At 36.9% G+C, this 18,362-nt stretch overlaps 3 protein-coding genes across 4 annotated transcripts; 1 reads left to right on the top strand and 2 right to left on the bottom strand.

Moving 5' to 3' along the window:
• Positions 1-553: 553 nt before the first annotated feature.
• Positions 554-7,457, top strand: LOC140781426 (uncharacterized). 2 transcript variants are annotated; one of them, XR_012107709.1, is made up of 8 exons: positions 592-990; positions 2,022-2,192; positions 2,797-2,922; positions 3,907-4,086; positions 4,626-4,790; positions 6,037-6,540; positions 6,682-6,731; positions 6,952-7,457. XR_012107709.1 is itself a non-coding variant. In XM_073127381.1 (6 exons), exons 1-6 carry the CDS (start codon positions 739-741, stop codon positions 6,454-6,456), a joined length of 1,314 nt encoding a protein of 437 aa, XP_072983482.1. In that variant the 5' UTR covers positions 554-738; the 3' UTR covers positions 6,457-6,639. The 2 variants fall into 2 exon arrangements, 1 of the variants encoding a protein (XP_072983482.1); XM_073127381.1 differs by lacking the exons at positions 6,682-6,731; positions 6,952-7,457 and having other exon boundaries at positions 554-990; positions 6,037-6,639.
• LOC140781425 (uncharacterized) lies at positions 6,909-14,124 on the bottom strand. The gene is made up of 8 exons (XM_073127380.1): positions 13,160-14,124; positions 12,637-12,713; positions 11,959-12,127; positions 10,521-10,609; positions 9,005-9,169; positions 8,795-8,872; positions 7,741-7,844; positions 6,909-7,256 (listed from the first exon to the last, which is right to left on the bottom strand). Exons 1-8 carry the CDS (start codon positions 13,800-13,802, stop codon positions 7,151-7,153), a joined length of 1,431 nt encoding a protein of 476 aa, XP_072983481.1. The 5' UTR covers positions 13,803-14,124; the 3' UTR covers positions 6,909-7,150.
• Positions 14,125-14,936: 812 nt separating this feature from the next.
• Positions 14,937-18,204, bottom strand: LOC140782588 (hydroxyacylglutathione hydrolase cytoplasmic). Its single transcript, XM_073129231.1, has 7 exons — positions 17,980-18,204; positions 17,748-17,870; positions 17,441-17,602; positions 16,872-16,950; positions 16,684-16,797; positions 15,859-16,035; positions 14,937-15,211 (listed from the first exon to the last, which is right to left on the bottom strand). Exons 1-7 carry the CDS (start codon positions 18,024-18,026, stop codon positions 15,137-15,139), a joined length of 777 nt encoding a protein of 258 aa, XP_072985332.1. The 5' UTR covers positions 18,027-18,204; the 3' UTR covers positions 14,937-15,136.
• Between the last annotated feature and the right edge of the window lie 158 nt (positions 18,205-18,362).

The raw sequence follows: 18,362 nt of genomic DNA, 5'->3' as shown, positions 1-18,362 counted from the left end.
CGAGTTAATTATATATATATATATATATATAGCATTATCGTATACACGTCCCTTTTAAGAAAGAGCTACTATTTGAAGAGCAACTCTTTTTGTAATTACGTGAATACTTCGATAAATAAAGCATGAGTAGATTATAATTTAGCTTATGATTAATAATTTTTGTTTTACAGATATCATTTTTTTTTTAAAGTAAGAAAAAGAATTTTTTTTTTTATCATTCATAAGCCCGAATGCTAGATATAGCCTAAACAAATAGCTAACCCTTCTTAGATACAGAAGCATTTAGGCTAAGTCATGTGTGTCGTCGAATAATTGCTTCGAACTAAACGCCGCTGAGACCTGTTCCAAACTGTTGCATTGTCAAGCTGTTCTTCTAAGCTAACCGCACTGTTTAGCCATTAACTGAATCGAGCCAAGCCACCAAACTGTCAACCTCCAATTAATTTCTCTATAATATTATTTTAGGTTGGGGTTAAACTCATTACCATTAGCCATGAGCAAGGGTAAAAAAAAGAAATTATTCGAGATCATCCGGCCATGCTTTCCAGCTTTCATGGTGCAAGACCACATCTCGGATCCTTTGCGGACTTCGTTGCTGCAATTTGCTACATTTGGGTTTACTTGGCAGTCTCTGCCAAACCATATGCCGTTCATCGCCACGGTCAAATATAAAAGCACGATCCATTGGACGAAGCCCAGTAGCGATCTTCCACTCCCTCGCCCTCTCGCGAGAGGGCAATGGCGTATCGGAGGAAGCAGACCACCTCATCTAGGGTTTCCACCTTCCAGGATCTCCGATCTCCGACCTACTCCTTCGAGGGGACACCTTCTCCGGTGGCAGATTCTCCTGCAGCGGCGCCGTCGCTGGCGGCGCAGGCGATGCGCGCCTCCGCTGCCCATCGTGACTCGTCGCTCTCCTCCGCCTACGGCGAGTCCGTCGTCTCCTCGCGTCGCGAATCCGATCGGCTGAGCTCGTCCGCTTCGCCTCGGGTGAGTTAGATGTAATTTATTATACTCGATTTGTCGTTCTCTCGGGGTTGCGGATCAATGAATCGTTGTTGGAGTGGAGGGATCTGTTCGTTGAAGGTGGGGATTTGGCGAATTGACGTGGCGGCGGCGTTTGTCGATGCTTATGTTGTTACTTGGATTAGATGTGGGAATTAGGGGTTTTGTTCGAAGTTGTTAGGGAATGGTTTGGGGACGTCAGACTGTTAGAGTTGGTAGGCTTATATTTCTGATCGAAGATTTTAGAATTTCTATTTTGCATCTTTTGTCTAAATCTCGGTTGTTGCGCAGGTCATATCAGAATATTGTACGCATGCGATTCTCGATGGATCTAATACTTAAGCAGAAAGATTTGTTTATTTAGTTCTCTTTGCGTTCTAAGACATGACAGAGCTCTGTAAATGTTGACTACATTGGGCTTTTTGTGTTTTGTTTATAATTACTAAGATGGCAATTGTTATTTCCTCTCTTTAAAGAACTGAGCGTCATTCCCAGATGCAAGATTAACACAATAAGTTTGTGAAGTGACATGGACTAACGTAAAGGATAATGGGATTAACATATGTGACTTTCACGTCTAATTATGTTGTTATTAAGATATGAGCATAATGATCAAATACTTTGCATTTTGTCTTTCTTCAGTTCACGAGGTAATGAGAATAGTCTCAGGACCATCTTAAGGAAAAGAAATCTAGAGGAATGTTATATGCATATGCATAGGAAAGACGAGTTAACTTGTTTTAAGTTTCAATAGTTGCGTCTTTGTGTGTCAATAATTTATTCTTCTTAATTATATTGTCTACCAAACACCTGGAATTGTGATAAAATGTATTTCATCAGTCCTTTTAGCACAGAAATTAATGGTCTAAGAGTAGCATATATTTGCAATTATTGAGTACATCCATAAAGTTGCTAATTTCTCACCTTTCCTAGCCTTATCGGCAAGCTGTTAGCATCAAGTAGATTTAGCTGGACAAATTTTTTCCCATGTAATAAATTTGTAATGTCATATGCAGGATTCTGCTGATTATGAATATACATCGATGAAAAGCTTAAACGAGTCAAAATATGGATTTTGGGGGGTTTTGGCTAGAAAAGCAAAAGCGATTATTGATGATGATATGAAACAAGTTGAAACCCCTAGTAGAAATCAGTCCTGGACAGCTGACACGTCTGCAGGCAGTCAGGTGAGGACCAATTAATACTTATATTAGGTTACATTATCTTGATTTGCAAATCACTTCTGATTAGGTTATGGTTGCTTTACAGATTTTGAAGTAATCCATTAAATCACCCTTTTTTCTCTTTAGCATTGAAGTAATTGTAGCGACATTGAGTCCTGATATCCGTTCTCTGCATATGTCAAAGATGTTATAGTATTGCCTAATTGTATTGCATTGTCAAAAGCCTCTTTTCATCTGCAAACTCTTAATCATCTTTATCCTATTTAAGATGAAAATAGCAGGTTCATTATTTCTGAAAAGGTTTGAGGTGCAAAATTTGAACATTGAGTTGGGGATATCAGGAGTTATGTAGTATATGTTATCCAATATTTCTGAAGTATATTTCATGGTTATTGGAAATAATGTATTTATATGATTATTGTGCAAGCATTTTCTTATCTATTTTATCTTTTTCTTTAGTATCTTTAATCATTTGCAAACCTTGGCAACTTTTTTTATCATTATGGGCTGTGCAACATTCCGGTTTCCTTGCTACTGCTGTTCGTATGGGCGCTATGTGGTTGTGCTGATAGTCATTCCTTTCCTGGCTTAACTTTTTTAAATGCAGCCCCGTCATTCGTATCGACAACCAGAGACCTTTCAGAAGACGGAAACACCTCCAATTCAGAAGAGTTCGGATGCAATTGCCTCTTCTCTTAACTACATTGGCGGCACATTAAAAAATGCTTTTGAGGTAAGTTCTCTTCCTAGACTTGCTTAGATCTGTTACTAGTAAAACGAGATTATTCTTGTAAATTATATGTGAACTATATTATAGTACTCATATGTTTTTGTAAGGTTCACCCAGATCATGTCTGACTTTTGTGGTGAAATCTTGAAATACTGAAATGGCAACTTTGGTCATAAATATGAAAATATTCAATATGCATGTTTTGTCAGAGAATCCATCATTACATGCATGGATCTCTTGTAAGGTGACAAGAAATTCTTTTATCTTGTTATAGTTAAAATTTAAAGGAGAGAAAATGTTTAAAACATGTAAAGAACAATGTCTGTAGAAGTGGGAGATCAACGAGAATTACAAGTCTGGTAAAAGGTTAACAAAATATGTGTACTACTCTCATTGATTAGGGCATTTGGAATTATGATTTTAGGTCTAATATTTGATATAGTTCCTTTTCATGGTTAATGGATGGTGTAATGTTTGCTTGATCTTTCAGTTAGTTTCTTCTTGGATTGCCCTATCATCTCATTGAGTTACTCAACTCCACTTACACTCCCTAGGTGAACTTAGCTTTGTGCTAATGTTATCCAGTTCAGCTGAGATTTGAAATTCACCTTTTTAATGCTTCTATGAGTGGACTGGTACTTCTTTTATTATCTCACTGGCTGACAAGCAAAAAATATTAATTGCCCTATACACTTGAATATAAATGGTTAACTGTTTCATGTGACATAATTTTTTTTAGACTTGCATTTGAGACATTGTACCGTGAAGAGGTATCTGGCTATCTATAGTAATTACTATAGTTAAAATTCTAAGTAGGGCCTGTGACATGGAGAAATATCTGGCTATCTATAGTAATTAATATAGCTAAAACTCTTAAGTAGGCCAGTGAAATTCATTTCCTTTCTATTCTACTGCTGGAATGTGCTTGTTTTCAAACAACCTTTTTACTTACTGCAAGTTTAATGGTGATTATCCTTATTTATCCAGGAGGGTCGGACAATTGTAGAGAACAAGACAGCTGACATTATCCATGAAACACGTAAGTTGAACATAAGAAGAAAAGGAAATGCCTCGAATCTACAGAATCAAACTGCTGGAAATTTCACTCAAAGAAATCTCCCTCAGACTCAAACTGACTATGAGACTCAACTGAAGGCATCCCGCGACGTAAGGTGGCAAATGTGTATCACTGGTTGCTATTCTGCTCAAATGCTTGTCTGCTTTGTTTAGTTGCATCTCCAGTAGAATATCTTTAATTTAGTATGTCTATTTGATTTATCAGTAATTTGATTCAGAGCCCCTCCTCCATCTTTTGTGACAGTTGAAACAAGGCAATGTAAAAATTTCTGTAAGGTACATTTCATTCTGTTTATCAACATAAGAAGCTGATCCTCAAGTACTCAAGAAGTTACTTATGTAGTGTGTAAAGGACCTTTCTGGGGCTGTGGGTAATTGGCTATATTATTTGTTAAAGCATGATAAGCATTTCACTGATGCTAACAATCCCCCCAGGTAGATCAGAACAGTAGGTCCGAGTAATCTGCCAAGGTTATTTATATGTGGATTACAATATTAGCTCAATTAATTGCAAAATGTAGTATTAGATCGTTCCCTCTGTTGAGGTACAACACTTGCAAATGGTGATACTGATTTCTTGATTTATCTTTTTACGAATCAATTGATGCCTTTTTGTTTTGTTATCGCAGGTTGCAAATGCAATGGCTGCCAAAGCAAAGCTTCTTCTAAGAGAATTAAAGACTTTTAAAGCAGACCTTGCTTTTGCAAAAGAACGGTGTGCTCAGCTTGAAGAAGAGAATAAAATGTTGAGGGAAACTCATGAGAATGGAGGTAGCCCGGAAGACGATGATCTGGTATGCCATCTTTTATACCTATGATCCAGACAAAATATACTGCATACAATCTATCAAATGTTCTTCCATAGATTTCTAATGATGTATCATACAAAGAACTCGGAAGTACTTTGGCACTCCCTATTCCTAATGTGCCAGCTAGTCATTTAACTGAATTCAGTATTTGTGTGTTTTTCTCGACTCCTTGTTCCTGTGCCTTTACATTTTCTGCTTATTTTTCTCCTATCCTTGCTGCACATACAAGGCCAAAAAGTATCATTCTATACTTGTTTTTTTATTGGCTATAGTACATGTACCGTGTAGCATAGAGGCAGACCAAATTGTGAACAAGCATAACTGTGTTATTCTAATTAATTTCAGTGTTCAAATGAAAAGGCATGTTTCCCAGGTTGTATAAGTTGGTACTTGGTAGCGTATCCATAAATCAGAAATAATTTTAAAAATCTGTACTTATTTTAAGATATGCAATTCAAGTTTTACAGAAAATAACCATATGAATTGGTGATGTATCATGTTCACGTCCACAGGGTGCATAGAAGTAACTTGAGTATAAGAAAGGGATCTTTAACCATGTTTTCACGAATGATAATAGATAGATGATCCCTATTTGCTGCTTGTACTATGTGAATGAAAAATGGTTGCTTACAATGTCCAAATGTAGAATGGGTATATAAATCCTTTATATAAAAAAGCCAAAGAAGTGGAGAATTAGTTCTGAACCATCTGGAAAACAAGGTTTTTAAGATATCCCACATAGTACGAGCATTCATCTGATACCTCGGTAGTCAGTGCCTTTGCTCAGCATTTATTGATATGTTATCCCTACAAATGTAAATTCCTAGCCAAGGTTTACTTTATGTGTATTATAGCAATAAATATATCTGTCACTTGCAATTCTCTCTATTGTCACATGCATTTTTAATTCTATGACAGTTTCTTGAGTTCTGTTCTTGTATATTATTCGTATGTTCTACTAAACTCTATGGACAAGTTTCTTTTGAGATTAAATAGCTTGATGCAGTGGACATGATTTAAACGCAGACCAGTTTCAAGATGTCTTTTGTTTTATTTTGGCATTTGTCACTGTGATGAGATATGATTCAATTGTTTTCTTACTGTCTCCACAATATTATGAGGAAGACTTTTACCCAAGAATCATGCAATAGAAGTCATTTGGAAATTCATGCTATTCCATGAGGGAGATGTTGAGTTATCCCATTGGATATCATTTATCTTTATCGTGCAGATACGACTTCAGTTGGAAACATTGTTGGCTGAGAAGGCGAGGCTGGCACATGAGAACTCAGTATATGCTCGGGAGAACAGATTCCTCAGAGAAATAGTGGAGTACCATCAACTCACCATGCAGGATGTTATCTATGTGGATGAAGGCATAGAAGAGGTGACTGAGGTTTACCCTACACAAGTCCTACCCCGGGCACCATCTCGTGCTGCATCTGAAGAACCATCACCTGTTGTTCCTAGCCCTAGCACTAAAACTACTCCGATGAAGCCTGCCATGGTGCAACCATCTCCTCCAGGTTCCACCTTCGTCGTACCAGAAGCTTGCCCCATTGTCCCTACCTCACCGAGATCACCTCCTAACATGAGGGTGGGCGCACCATCGCTGGTAAAGTCAGAAGTGGAGAGTGCTACTAGACAGTGAGAGATTCAATCAGCTTCGGCATGATATCAGGCTCAGACGCTTATGCTTGTTTTGTTGCTTATGCGTGCTGGTTTGGCAATGCATGTAAGAGTATATCATCCGTTCATGTTTATGCAGTTTGTATCTGTAACTTGATGATTCATTATTATGATTATTTTGGAAGCTATAAAATCTCATTCATCATTGTTTGTTGGTCTCTTTGTTCTTATTATCCTACATTTCCAGTTCTCAGCTGCAAAAAAAGGACAAAAGAGGACAGCCATTGGTCACTAACGGTGAGTGTTTTGTTTGATGACACTGCACAATCGTCTAATTCTTTTTTAATTTTTATTTAGTTTGCTTTTGGCTCTAAATTCAACACGGCAAAGTGAGTTCTGGCAGGTAACTTAGATTATTAGGGCGGCCAAATTCTAGATCCAAGTAACATAATCGTGAAATATAAATGGCAGATATCAGATAATTCTCTTTCATTCATATTTTCTTTTGACTTCACAGTGAGGGGGCATATACATGGATTGTACAGTGTTATGGACATGTACAATTCACCGACACTTCTCTCGATAGATCCATCGGGTACCAGCGCTGATCTGGTGAACATATCAGGACGATAGCAAGGAAAAAAAAAGGCAGTGAATAGCTGCTTCTAGAAGACAGTTGTGCATCCAACTGAATCTGTTAAATATGCTTGTGTACTTTAGAATAGCTGGAAAAAGAGGCTTGTCGAACCATCACCAAACGATCGGAGATCTGCTTGTTTCACCATTGCTCTGCACAATGGGCATGTTCTCTCTCTCTCAAACCTGAAATTATTGGCTCATCAGCAGATACATAAAACAGGGCAAATCAGAAATAGTACTTTGTAATTTATCAGAAACCGTAAATCTGAGATTAATGAACTGGATAACATCAAATGATGCTTTCATATTGATGCCAATTTGTACCAAGTACTGAAAAATCAGCAGAACAGAACTCCAGCATATCTATATGTAAGATCGTCTTCATGGAGTGTGCTGAGATAAGCATAGATGTTGAGTTCATGACCTTTAAAATCTTGATGAAGTGCATAAACTTTTAGGGCTAAACATGAAATTCCAATCATTGGCAATAATTACATATGCAGGACAGGCTTGCGTGCACTCGAGATAAATATAAAGTTGCACCGCTTTAGTGTTGGCAAACGGCATTAGAAAAAAGGATGGTAAGATGCACCAGATTACCTTCTGCTGTTAGAGAGAGTGCATAAGAACCATAAAATAAAGTACTTAAAAACTTCAGAGGCTTTACCATTCAGAGACGCAATCTTCACAGAATATATGCTTGCAGCGAAGAAGGATAGGAGCATGCATCTTCTCCTGGCAGATAGCACACAGATCACCAGCGGCTAGAACCTGTACCAATTCCATTTCATTTGACTGAATTAAAAAAAAAGCATTATGAAGCTTCAAGAGGTAGCATCATCTAATTCGCATATTAAATATGCTTGTTCTGCTCCAAGGGCTGGCATCCCACTTAAACATAGAATTTTAAATTTTTTCAGCAGCAATTCATAAGGAATATTTCCTTTTCTTGTATAATTATAATTACCTAAGATATCCTTGACCTAAAAGCATGAAACTAACAATGGAGAATTATTTGAGACCCAGGTCACAGTTTCTTCCTCAGTGCTTTGGGATATTGAGGTCCCAAGGACAATATGCAGAGGCTCACTCAGTACATTTACATCTGACATAGATAAAACTAACATTTTGTTCTCAACAAATGGGCGGAGGCATGTGAAGTTAAGCATAAGAATTTTTTTATAATTTTTTATAATTCATATTGAAAGCCTATTCTAATGATTTCAGAAAATAAAAGGTCTCTTCACTCCCTTGATGGAGGTCTATTATCATCCTATCATCCAAAAAATAAGCTATTGATCGGACTGGACATCAGTTCATAGGTAGGTAATACAGCAGAACATTGACAGGATATGTATGATTTCTCAACTAAAATAAGGATACTATATGTATGATTTCTCAACTAAAATAAGGATACCGTAGAAAGCATATATGCATAAAAAACATGCTACTCTTAAGAAAGAAATTATCATATGGGCAACAAGATGCCCAGTTTGAGAGAATGTATTAAACTGCCATACAAACAAGAAGTAATATATGGAGTTATTCTGCCTGTGTGAAAAAAGTACTTACAAATTCATAAGACAACCTACAAAAAAACATATGGACAGAATATGGAATTTAATCTTCACTACACTTGCTTTGACAATGATATAACACTGGATCAAAGAACGAAAAAAAGGCATCCCATAGTCAAATGTTAATAAATCATGACAAATTACCTGTTCTTTAGTAGCATAGGAACCATACTGCACATCTTTACGTGACAATGCCTTTACAGCTGCCAAAAATGATTGGATCTGAAAATCACCCATTTAAGAAAACGTCAAAGATATATTTAACTCATTACTTAACCGTCTGACCATTCACAAACTTAGCATTAGGTTTTGATATTTATTTAGAAGAAAACAATGAGTGGACAGAGATGATACCTTCTCGACAACTGATGTCAACTTGAAAGTAAGATATAACCCTGTAGTAAGAGAAGAAAAGAGGCTGCCATATTCCTTGTTCAGGAAGAATCGATACCACACAGGAGTTGGCAACAATGCACGGTACAGAAGTAGAAAATATTCCACCAGCGTTAACATTTGACCCTAAATTAAAAACAGAAATTTGAAAATTTCCTTAAAAATAATTGATTGGAAAATTTAGAAAAATAGAAGTTCCTTTGAGGAATCTTTGATTATTCAGAAAAAAAAGGTCTAGCACAATTCAAAAGGGATGAAAATTATACCATGTTATAACCTGTTCTCTGGACTTGTATTTATCATAATTTAGAGTCAGATATGCAGAGTAAAAAAAAAGAAAAAAAGAAGATAAGCCAAGACATGAAGGTAAGGAAATTCTAATATGCTTAAAAAATGCACTTTCAGATTTCAAACAAAATATTTGTTCTCCTCATAAGTCATAACACAACATCCACAAGAACACTGTAAAAGCTATTGAACGGCTTATTTCTCGAGGTTGTTGGAATTAAGAAACGAGGAAGGCTCCACACTCACATAGAAATATTGAGATATTGAGTTAGACGCAACCAGAAAATCAGAAATATAAAAGACAGGCGTAGTCTTTATATCCATCCCATACAAATAATAGAAGCTAAGGGATCTGCATTTCATATTTGATATATCTCATGCCAATAAAACTTAAAAGTGCAATGATGATTGATTCAGCATGTAAATGACAACTTCTGCGGTTCTGACACTAATTTCAGCACCAGTTTGTATATGTCTAGACTTCTTAGATAGGTACCTCTAGCCAAAGGAACTCAGGTCCATGATCTTAGAATCAGAACTTATTGAAATTAAAGGAAAGACACTAGTCGTGACAATTTAAGAGATAGATGATCGACACGGAGAATTTGCACTTTGCAAGGATGCTTATGTGCCATGATATAAAAATTCAGTTTTCTAAAGATAAGACGGTTCTCATTACTCCTCACTTGATATAGACTTTTTAGAAAACTGAAGCATATAATAGTCAGTTACATCTTGCCTGGCCAACACCAGCTTTCAGCATCCCAGAATCTTTTGAGAGTCTAGCCTATCTGTTCAGATTCACGACCATGTTCCTTAACAATTATTAGTCAAAATGATTTCAATTGACACATCTGTACCTTTACACGCATAGTTCTGGGTGCACCACAGTATCTGGGCCATATGCTAAACCAGATTAAACATTTAACTTCGCTCTACCACAGACCACTGACTAATGCCTATTAGCTCTGTCTCAATTAATAAATGATTTCTAGTAGGCGATATATTTCACAAATTGAAAAGTTAGTTTAAGAAGCATATTTCTAAGCAAGCAAGATGTGTCAGTTCAACTAACTCCTCAAACCACATAGCTAAATGTCACTTATTATACAACAAGAAAATATCATAAAAGGTAAAACTATGGATACAAATTAGGCAAGTATATTATAGAGATCTAAACAAAACAAACCTGCTTACGGAAGTTACGGCCTCTGCTGTTTCTGTAGTACATCAATAGAATACACTTAAAAACCATAGCTGCCTGGCGCACCATTGTATCTGGAAACAATCACAATTACTTGGGAATCACAATGATGTGCCACAGAAAAAAGGAAAGCATTGCTCTAAAAATAAATTATAAGTAGCTTGTATGGTTCATTAAAAGATTATAAATTTTTACAAATCACACTACATTTTATCTATTTTGTGATTCATACTCCGTCTTTGAGAATTTTGTAACCTGACTCCTCATTTTCCCCTATAATTATCATTTAACACTCTGATGTTATTTTGACCGACTAATATCGATCAAATTACTAAAATACTCCCACCATTCGGTCTCATTTTCTATATCCCTCTAATATTTTTCCCACCTATCTCCTCCACCGTCACCACCGTCGTCATTGTCATCGCCGCCGCCGCCACCTTTCCTCATCTTCTCCCCTCCCCCTCCTCTTTCTCCTCCTTTTCTTCTTCTTCTTCTTCTTCTTCTTCTTTGGAAAGAGAAAAATAGGATGAAGAAGACATGGATAATTTAAGTATTTATAAATTATTTTATATATTATAATAGAATATTCTTTTTCTAGTACCATCTAAGTTAACCCAGGATGTTAAATGAGAATTATAAGAGAAAATGAGAGGTCCGATTACAAAATCCTTAAAGACGAGGTATGAATCACAATATAGGTAAAATGTAGGGCGTGATTTGTAAAAATATTAAAAAACTATTATACACACTAAATCTAAAAGATATAAAATATTATACAAAGAAACAGTTTCTTTCCAAAATTACCATCTAGTGGAGAAATGGACAAATATGCTTCATTGCCGGCAAATTTTGTGAAAAATATAAGTGATGCCTATAAAAAGTGTAATGCATGTATATGATTACTAATGTGAGCTCATTCACTCATGTGCTACATGCTTTCACAGGCAAGTAAAAACAATTCCATGAATAAGATCATTGCCACATGGATTGCCACATCGATCAACGGAATAAGAGATAAGCATTGTTTTGTTATTTTCACCTACTTCTAAAAATACTGGCTAATCAGTAGCAAGAAGTGGTCAATGGTAGAAAAAGAGGGAGTCAAACAAAAGATATGGACCATTATGCATAAAAATGACATTCTAAATGTCAGCCATAAGAATTTAATTTATTATAATGGCTACTAACATTGTCTAAGAGGTTTCTTACTAATATAAGGTAAAGCTAAAAAAATTCCAAAATAGAATGAATCCTTCACTTTTGAAGAAACTAAACATAATGAAATATACCATTAAGATAAATCTAAAATTGGAAAAACGAATTTCATTCTGTTATCGTCACTACATTAAATCACTATTTTTCAACGACAAGCTTGTTGACTAAGAAACTAAGAATCAAAATATTCGCTTAAAAAGCATACCATTCACCACAATAATGAATATTGCATGCCAAAATGGTGGTATTTCTTTTGGAGGGAGCATAGCCAAAGGTTTGAGAAGGTCATCATTCTTGTACCACCAATAGACTCCAAAAACATGCACCATGAAAACTAGTGTAATCCCAGTAAGCACTGAAATTTTTCTCTCCCCCTACAGAAACCAGCAAATAATAGTAATATCAAGATCCAAGCAACAACTAAGATTGGAACTTCTTAGCTCAGTGTTTTACACGAAGAACTAGTAGATAAAATAATAAGTTAACAACCACCATCAATTAGGTTTGGGCCTCCAAATGTATGTTATATTGTAATAAGCATCAAAGAAACATGTAATAGAAATCTAGTAAATCTAGTTCTAACTTCTAAGTGATCAAACAACCTTTAGAGCATTCTAAGAGATGGATGAAATGGACCGACAAAATTGCGACCTGATGAAGGGAGCTTAGAAGAAAGCAAGTCATAAAAACTTGGATAAGTTGGCACATGGGAGGGAGTATAGGCATGTATCCTTATCCATTAAAATGGTCTTTCTTGCCCACAAACATTACAAACTTGCACTTACTTCGGTTTGAATTGTAAAATAAGAAGTTGTGAATAAGTTTCCTACATCAAAATATAAATTATATCATCCAAAACAAGGATGTAGTGTGGATATCAAACCTTTAAAGCAGTCTGCTTCCGCAAAATATCGTTGGACTTAAACATCACTGCAGCAATCCAAATTGTAACAAAGACACCTGTACAAGTTTTTTCACAAATATTATTAACTTGAGCATAGAGGAAAGTGCAAGGAGATATACAATAAATGCATAAGGAATAAAGTTTCAATATTTTAGATACACACATATTGAACTAAATCCTGGAGAAGAACTTAAAAGATAAGAAAGACATGAATATCCAATTAAAGTTGCTCATGACTATCACTGGTGATACAAACCAAAAGGAATTGGAAAAAAGCTAAAATCATCTGTATAAGCTCATGGCAAGCAATCTCACGTGGACAATTAACTTTATATCTTCATAAAAGAACCAATCTGACATATGTATAAGTATCAATACATGCATTCAGTATTTCAGTGGCATAATGATAACCTTCTGAGAATGAACTCCAAGGTTAATCAGACCAATCATCACAATGGAACACTTACTAAAGAAGCATAACGATGCAATCAAGAGCATTTACCTTGCAAGTGTTGCCTGATGAATACCACCAAAAGAAGCAAAGAGAATGGTAATATCTGCTCAATCCACCTCGCAACCTGCTGTATATCATATCTTTGGTAAGAGTTATCTCTACTGTTGCCCGCAGTAGCATTTGCCTCTCCTTCTGTGCTCTGCGAACCAACCAAGATTGACGGAGGCAAAGAAGAAGAAGTCACCTCTTCTACCCCGCTATCATTCTCTCCATTTCCTCCCTGCCTCTCGGACTGGGTAACATTTGGATCCACAGACACATTACTACCACCACCGGCGATCCCCTCCCTACTGGTACTGGCATCCAATGTTTGCGATTGCCCCACTCCAACCATTACACCTTCCTGATCACCAACCCCAATGATCCTTATCGACACCTCCCCGCCGCCGCCCGAGCTATGGGCGGCAGAATCATCGGAGCGGCCAAGAACACGATCCCCTCTGACGACCAACCCCTCGCTCTCCGGATGGCTCGATCTAGTCCGCAAGATCCCGGAGTACTCCAAGAGGGCAGTCAGCGGCGCCTGTATGAAATTTGACGCCGAAAACTGAAACCCTAACCTCCTCGAAGAACTGCCACCGCCTCCGGCAGCCGATCGATAGGGTTCGGAGCTCCCGCCGGAGGATTCCATGATCGGAGCACGATTCTGGCGAAGAAACCTGAATAAACCTTCAAGAAACAGCAATCAAGCAGTCCAATCCAGGATTGGAGGTACCGAGATTAAAACCCTGCCAAAAAAATATGGTGGCGAACGGATCCTATAGGAACCCTAACCCTACTGGAAGCGAATCTTTCGACAAAGTATGAGACTAGAAAGAAGAACTGAAAGAAGACGAAATCGAAGAATATAATCTTTGCCCTTTATTTAGATCGTGCGGAAAAATATTCAAGAAACTCTCTTCCTCTAATTAATAGAGAAAGGAGAGGAGTTGAAAAGGTAACAAAAGCAATACAAGTAAATTTACCGATGAATAATAAATAATACGTGTCCCTCTAATCACTAATCTCTCTAATTATGATACTTTAGAATATTTATTGCGTAAAAATAACTCCATCTTGCATTTATTATTACTTTATTGGCCGGGTGATGGAAAACAGCTATCGCACCGACAACTAGTTTCTATGAATCTATTTTAATCTCCATTTCGTTTAGAAAATTACAGCTAACGTACCATAGAGCGACAATTGTAATTAGTATTACGGTTACGAATATCCAAGCCACCGATTAGACCTTGGTCTTTAGTTCGATATTATATGATTAAACCAATCGGCGAGCCTTATCGTTTGAATAATTGTATGGAGATTTGAATGGTCTCATTGGCTACCATCCGATATTATATGGTTTTCTTTTGTCACAAGCAAAAAATTAGAGCCGAATTGGATTCCTTCTTATTCTTAACCGGCTTCACTCGTTAGTTAAGTTCAAATTGAAGTTTATCAACTATAAATAAATAAAACAGAAAAGTTGAAATTGCCGTTAGACTAGGATGCAAGTTAGAAGCAACCTATTGCTTGCACATCAATTAAACAAGAGAGATGTATGAAATTGTCGTGCTTTTTTGGATGCGGACATTTGAAGTGGTCTTTTTCCAACATTTGCAGAATGCTAGTTGGTGTCTTTCAAATTTCCTTAAGAATCACAAAATCCTTAAAAACAAAATTAAGTAGTTAATCGACACCTTTCGGAAGAATTTAAACAAATAAATCTAACAATTCGGAAGGTTGATGCAATCTGAAATAGCGATAAAATTGACAGACAACAACATGCATGAATTTTCCTTTTCATTCCCCAGCTTGATAAGATTGTGCATGGATTTTATAAAACAAGGCATTAAGCAAATATATTCAGTTTACCAGAGACCTCATGCATTTTTAACAAACAGGTAAAGGCATTTTAGACTTGTTAATTACATAACATCCAAGCTCCTTTTAGACTTGCCAAAGATCTCAGTCAACACATGAAAATCAACCTCTCCAGTTGTCCTTCAACTTCCTTATTTCCCTCAGGGCTTCAACTGGAGAACCACAGCCCACTTTGGCCTGCACAATGATATGCCAATGATTAGACTTTTTAAGCACACGTCAACAGAGCAAGAAAACAGAGAATTAAAAATTGTAACACAACAATGAAGAATGTGTCATTAATTATTTTGAATAAATTACTTGAAAACAAGGATATGTTGCTGTAAGGATACGATGTTACTTTATTAGGAAAAGGACATGAAGGTCGCTATGCATTTTCTGGTTCAGTGACCAACCATCCAAAATTGTCTCTAATATGAGATTTAAATTGAAAAGAAATTTCAAGTATGAAATCTGAGGGAACAAATCCTCGGACCAATTGGCGGATATCATGGAATTTATGCTTCTTTCCCTTCCATGCATTTTTTGGTTCAAGGACCAACCATTCCCAAAATCGAAATTTATGCTTCCTCCTCCACGTTTAATTATAGTGCATCCACACAGTTCCAGGGTAAGGACTTCGGGGAAGGTGAACATTTCCCATTGCCATGTTTTCCCCCTTTACTCTAGCACTAGCAGCGAACTGACAATACGAAGAACAAGATCCAAACGTCCAGCTTATTGCAGCATTTAAAAATCTATAAATTTAAATACATGTAATAAGGTAGCTTTAGAAATATATTTCATTGGCCTCCAGCATTAAAACATAGTAAGAAGGAAAAGACCTGTATTTCCGGCAGATCAACACGCATGAATGGATTAGTTTCAAACTCTTCCCCAATGGATGAAGGAATTGTTGGTAGGCCAGCATGATGTTGATGTTGGGCCCATAAGAGTTTCTGTGATATCTTCTCATTTTCTGGTTCAACTGTTAAAGCAAATTGCAGGTTCTTTTTTGTGTACTGCCAAGTGAACCGCACATTAGATTTGTTTCACATGCTTCGAAAAGTAACTAACAGAAAACAAATATAAAACTGCAACACCCAAAAACTATGAAGGAAACACTTAACACGGTACATATCAGCCTGTCATCTTCCAAATTGATATCATGTAATTTCCTAACATCAGAATGAGGAGCAAGGCTTGTGCAGTCTGATTTATGAACTCAGGATTAGGCTATAGGTTGGATTAATATGCCTAATAATAGCAATGAATGCTTATTCATAAGTCTGATCTAGTGGAAGTCCATGCCATCACATACCAGCAATTACCAGTTATTCATTCATCCTTCGCCAACAATGCAAACTATTAAGTGTCAAAAAGATGTCCTGTACCCAAAATTCCAAGTTTGAGCTCTTCCAAATGTAAAAATCACAATCTAGCAGTAGCTAGCACTAAGTAATCAGTCTGCAGTAATTCATAAAGGCTCCTCTCTCACGGACTTTCCTGTGACAAAGCCATGCATCTCAAGGCCTCAGCAAGGTTATTACATGTTCCATGTCTTCCTCCTTGTCCTTTGGATGCTATTGATGTTTTGGATGATTTAATTAGAAAGTCTAAACTAAGTAGGTCAGTGTCAGTTTTTGCAGTGTGGATGAGAGGAATGGTACCTCATGGCCACAATAAACTCGAGTTGGCTTTGGCAATGAACCCAAAGTCACACATAATGACTGATACATCTGTTCTGCAGTGCCCTCGAAAAACTTGCCACAACCAGCAATAAACTGTATGGAAGGGACAAATCTGTCAAAAGGAGGATATCATTAAGAATTTAATGAAGGATGGAATATCAAGTTACCAATGTGTCTCCAGTAAATACAGCGGGATCCTCTTCGGCTTTACCCGCCACATAATAACTTATGTGACCTCTGGTATGACTGATGGAAGCATAGAATAAACCATTAGCAATGGAGCCGACGAATTTCCATAGGACTACTAGGAATAACTGGATGAATATAAGGATGCACTCAAAAAGGGGAAGAGAGAAAAGGAGAAAGTTTGATAATTAAGCTCACATATAGCAATTGGTCTCTTACACAGTTACACTAGTATATCAACTATTCATCCTCATTGTTGCAGTCATAGGATGAACTGATAAATATAAAAAGAGTAGTTTCTTGCATATAGCAGTATTAACTGGTGAAGTAGCTCAAACTATGTTACACGTGTTATTAAACTATATTAGCACATATTTAGCTTATGAGTGTTGAATCAAAGTAATCCAGGAAAGTCAACACTCAACCGCATAAGATTCTATAGATAATACTATAATAGGATTAGAATATAAAACAGGAAGGCTATCGATCTCTGCAGTGACAACACAGGCATGTCAAATACTCATCGACCAACAAAAAGAGCAGAACATACCACGGAGTATGGAGGCAAAGTATATTGATATCCGTCCCGAGAGACAACTTATCCCCATTCTCCAATTTATCCGTGCACCCTTTCACGTTATCTATCGATCCACCGTACACCTTAATTCCAGGCACCAACACCCTCATCTTCTCATTCCCACCAGCATGATCCCTATGACCACAGGATCATTAAAAATAGATTTTTTTTAAACACCCTAATTCTATCAAAATCAACTAAATTCGTTAATTATCCAACATAGCTTTTTTAGCATGCTGGGAAATTACAAGTTGGATAGCAAAATCCAACAGAAGCGAACCAGTGGTGATGCGTGGTGAGGACAAGCTTCAAATAAGCGCCAATCTCGGCCGCCGCTTGAACGATCTTGTCGGGCTCGACGGGATCGACGGCTGCGGCTTCTCCCGTGCTCTCGTCGACGATTCTAGAATTGAGAAGAGAGAAAAGAGAGCGGAAAGCTTATTTAATTAGGGTTTAGGAAATCGAACGAAGAGGAAACAAGAGGGGAATGGAAAGGAAGAGGAATTGATTACATGTAGGCGTAGTTGTCTTCCAGGCAAGGGACGTGAACGATCTTCATTTCTTCGGCTTCTTGATCTCTCCTCTACTGCGAATGGATTAAGTAGATGGTACGACTACAGCTAACAAAAGTGACGCGACAAAGTTCAATACTTCATCCAGGTCTACCTATTCCAACACCTTCGCATCTTTATTCAGAAAAATATTTTGTTTCTTTCTTTTCTCTGGTGCGTAAAGGCAAATTTTCTTCACCTAAAAAGAGCATATAAATACTTACTCCTGCCTAATTGGCCATAACAGAAGAAAAAATTTGAGGCGAATAACGTCAAATTTAGGATAGTTATTTCTCTTTATTATTTTTTAAAATAATTTTTTTATTCTACAAGTAATTATTTTT

This window comes from Typha latifolia, chromosome 2 (assembly GCF_019914945.1).
Source record: "Typha latifolia isolate L0001 chromosome 2, TyphaL0001v2, whole genome shotgun sequence".
NCBI classification, from domain to species: domain Eukaryota; kingdom Viridiplantae; phylum Streptophyta; class Magnoliopsida; order Poales; family Typhaceae; genus Typha; species Typha latifolia.
This window is presented reverse-complemented; position numbering and strand designations above follow the sequence as displayed.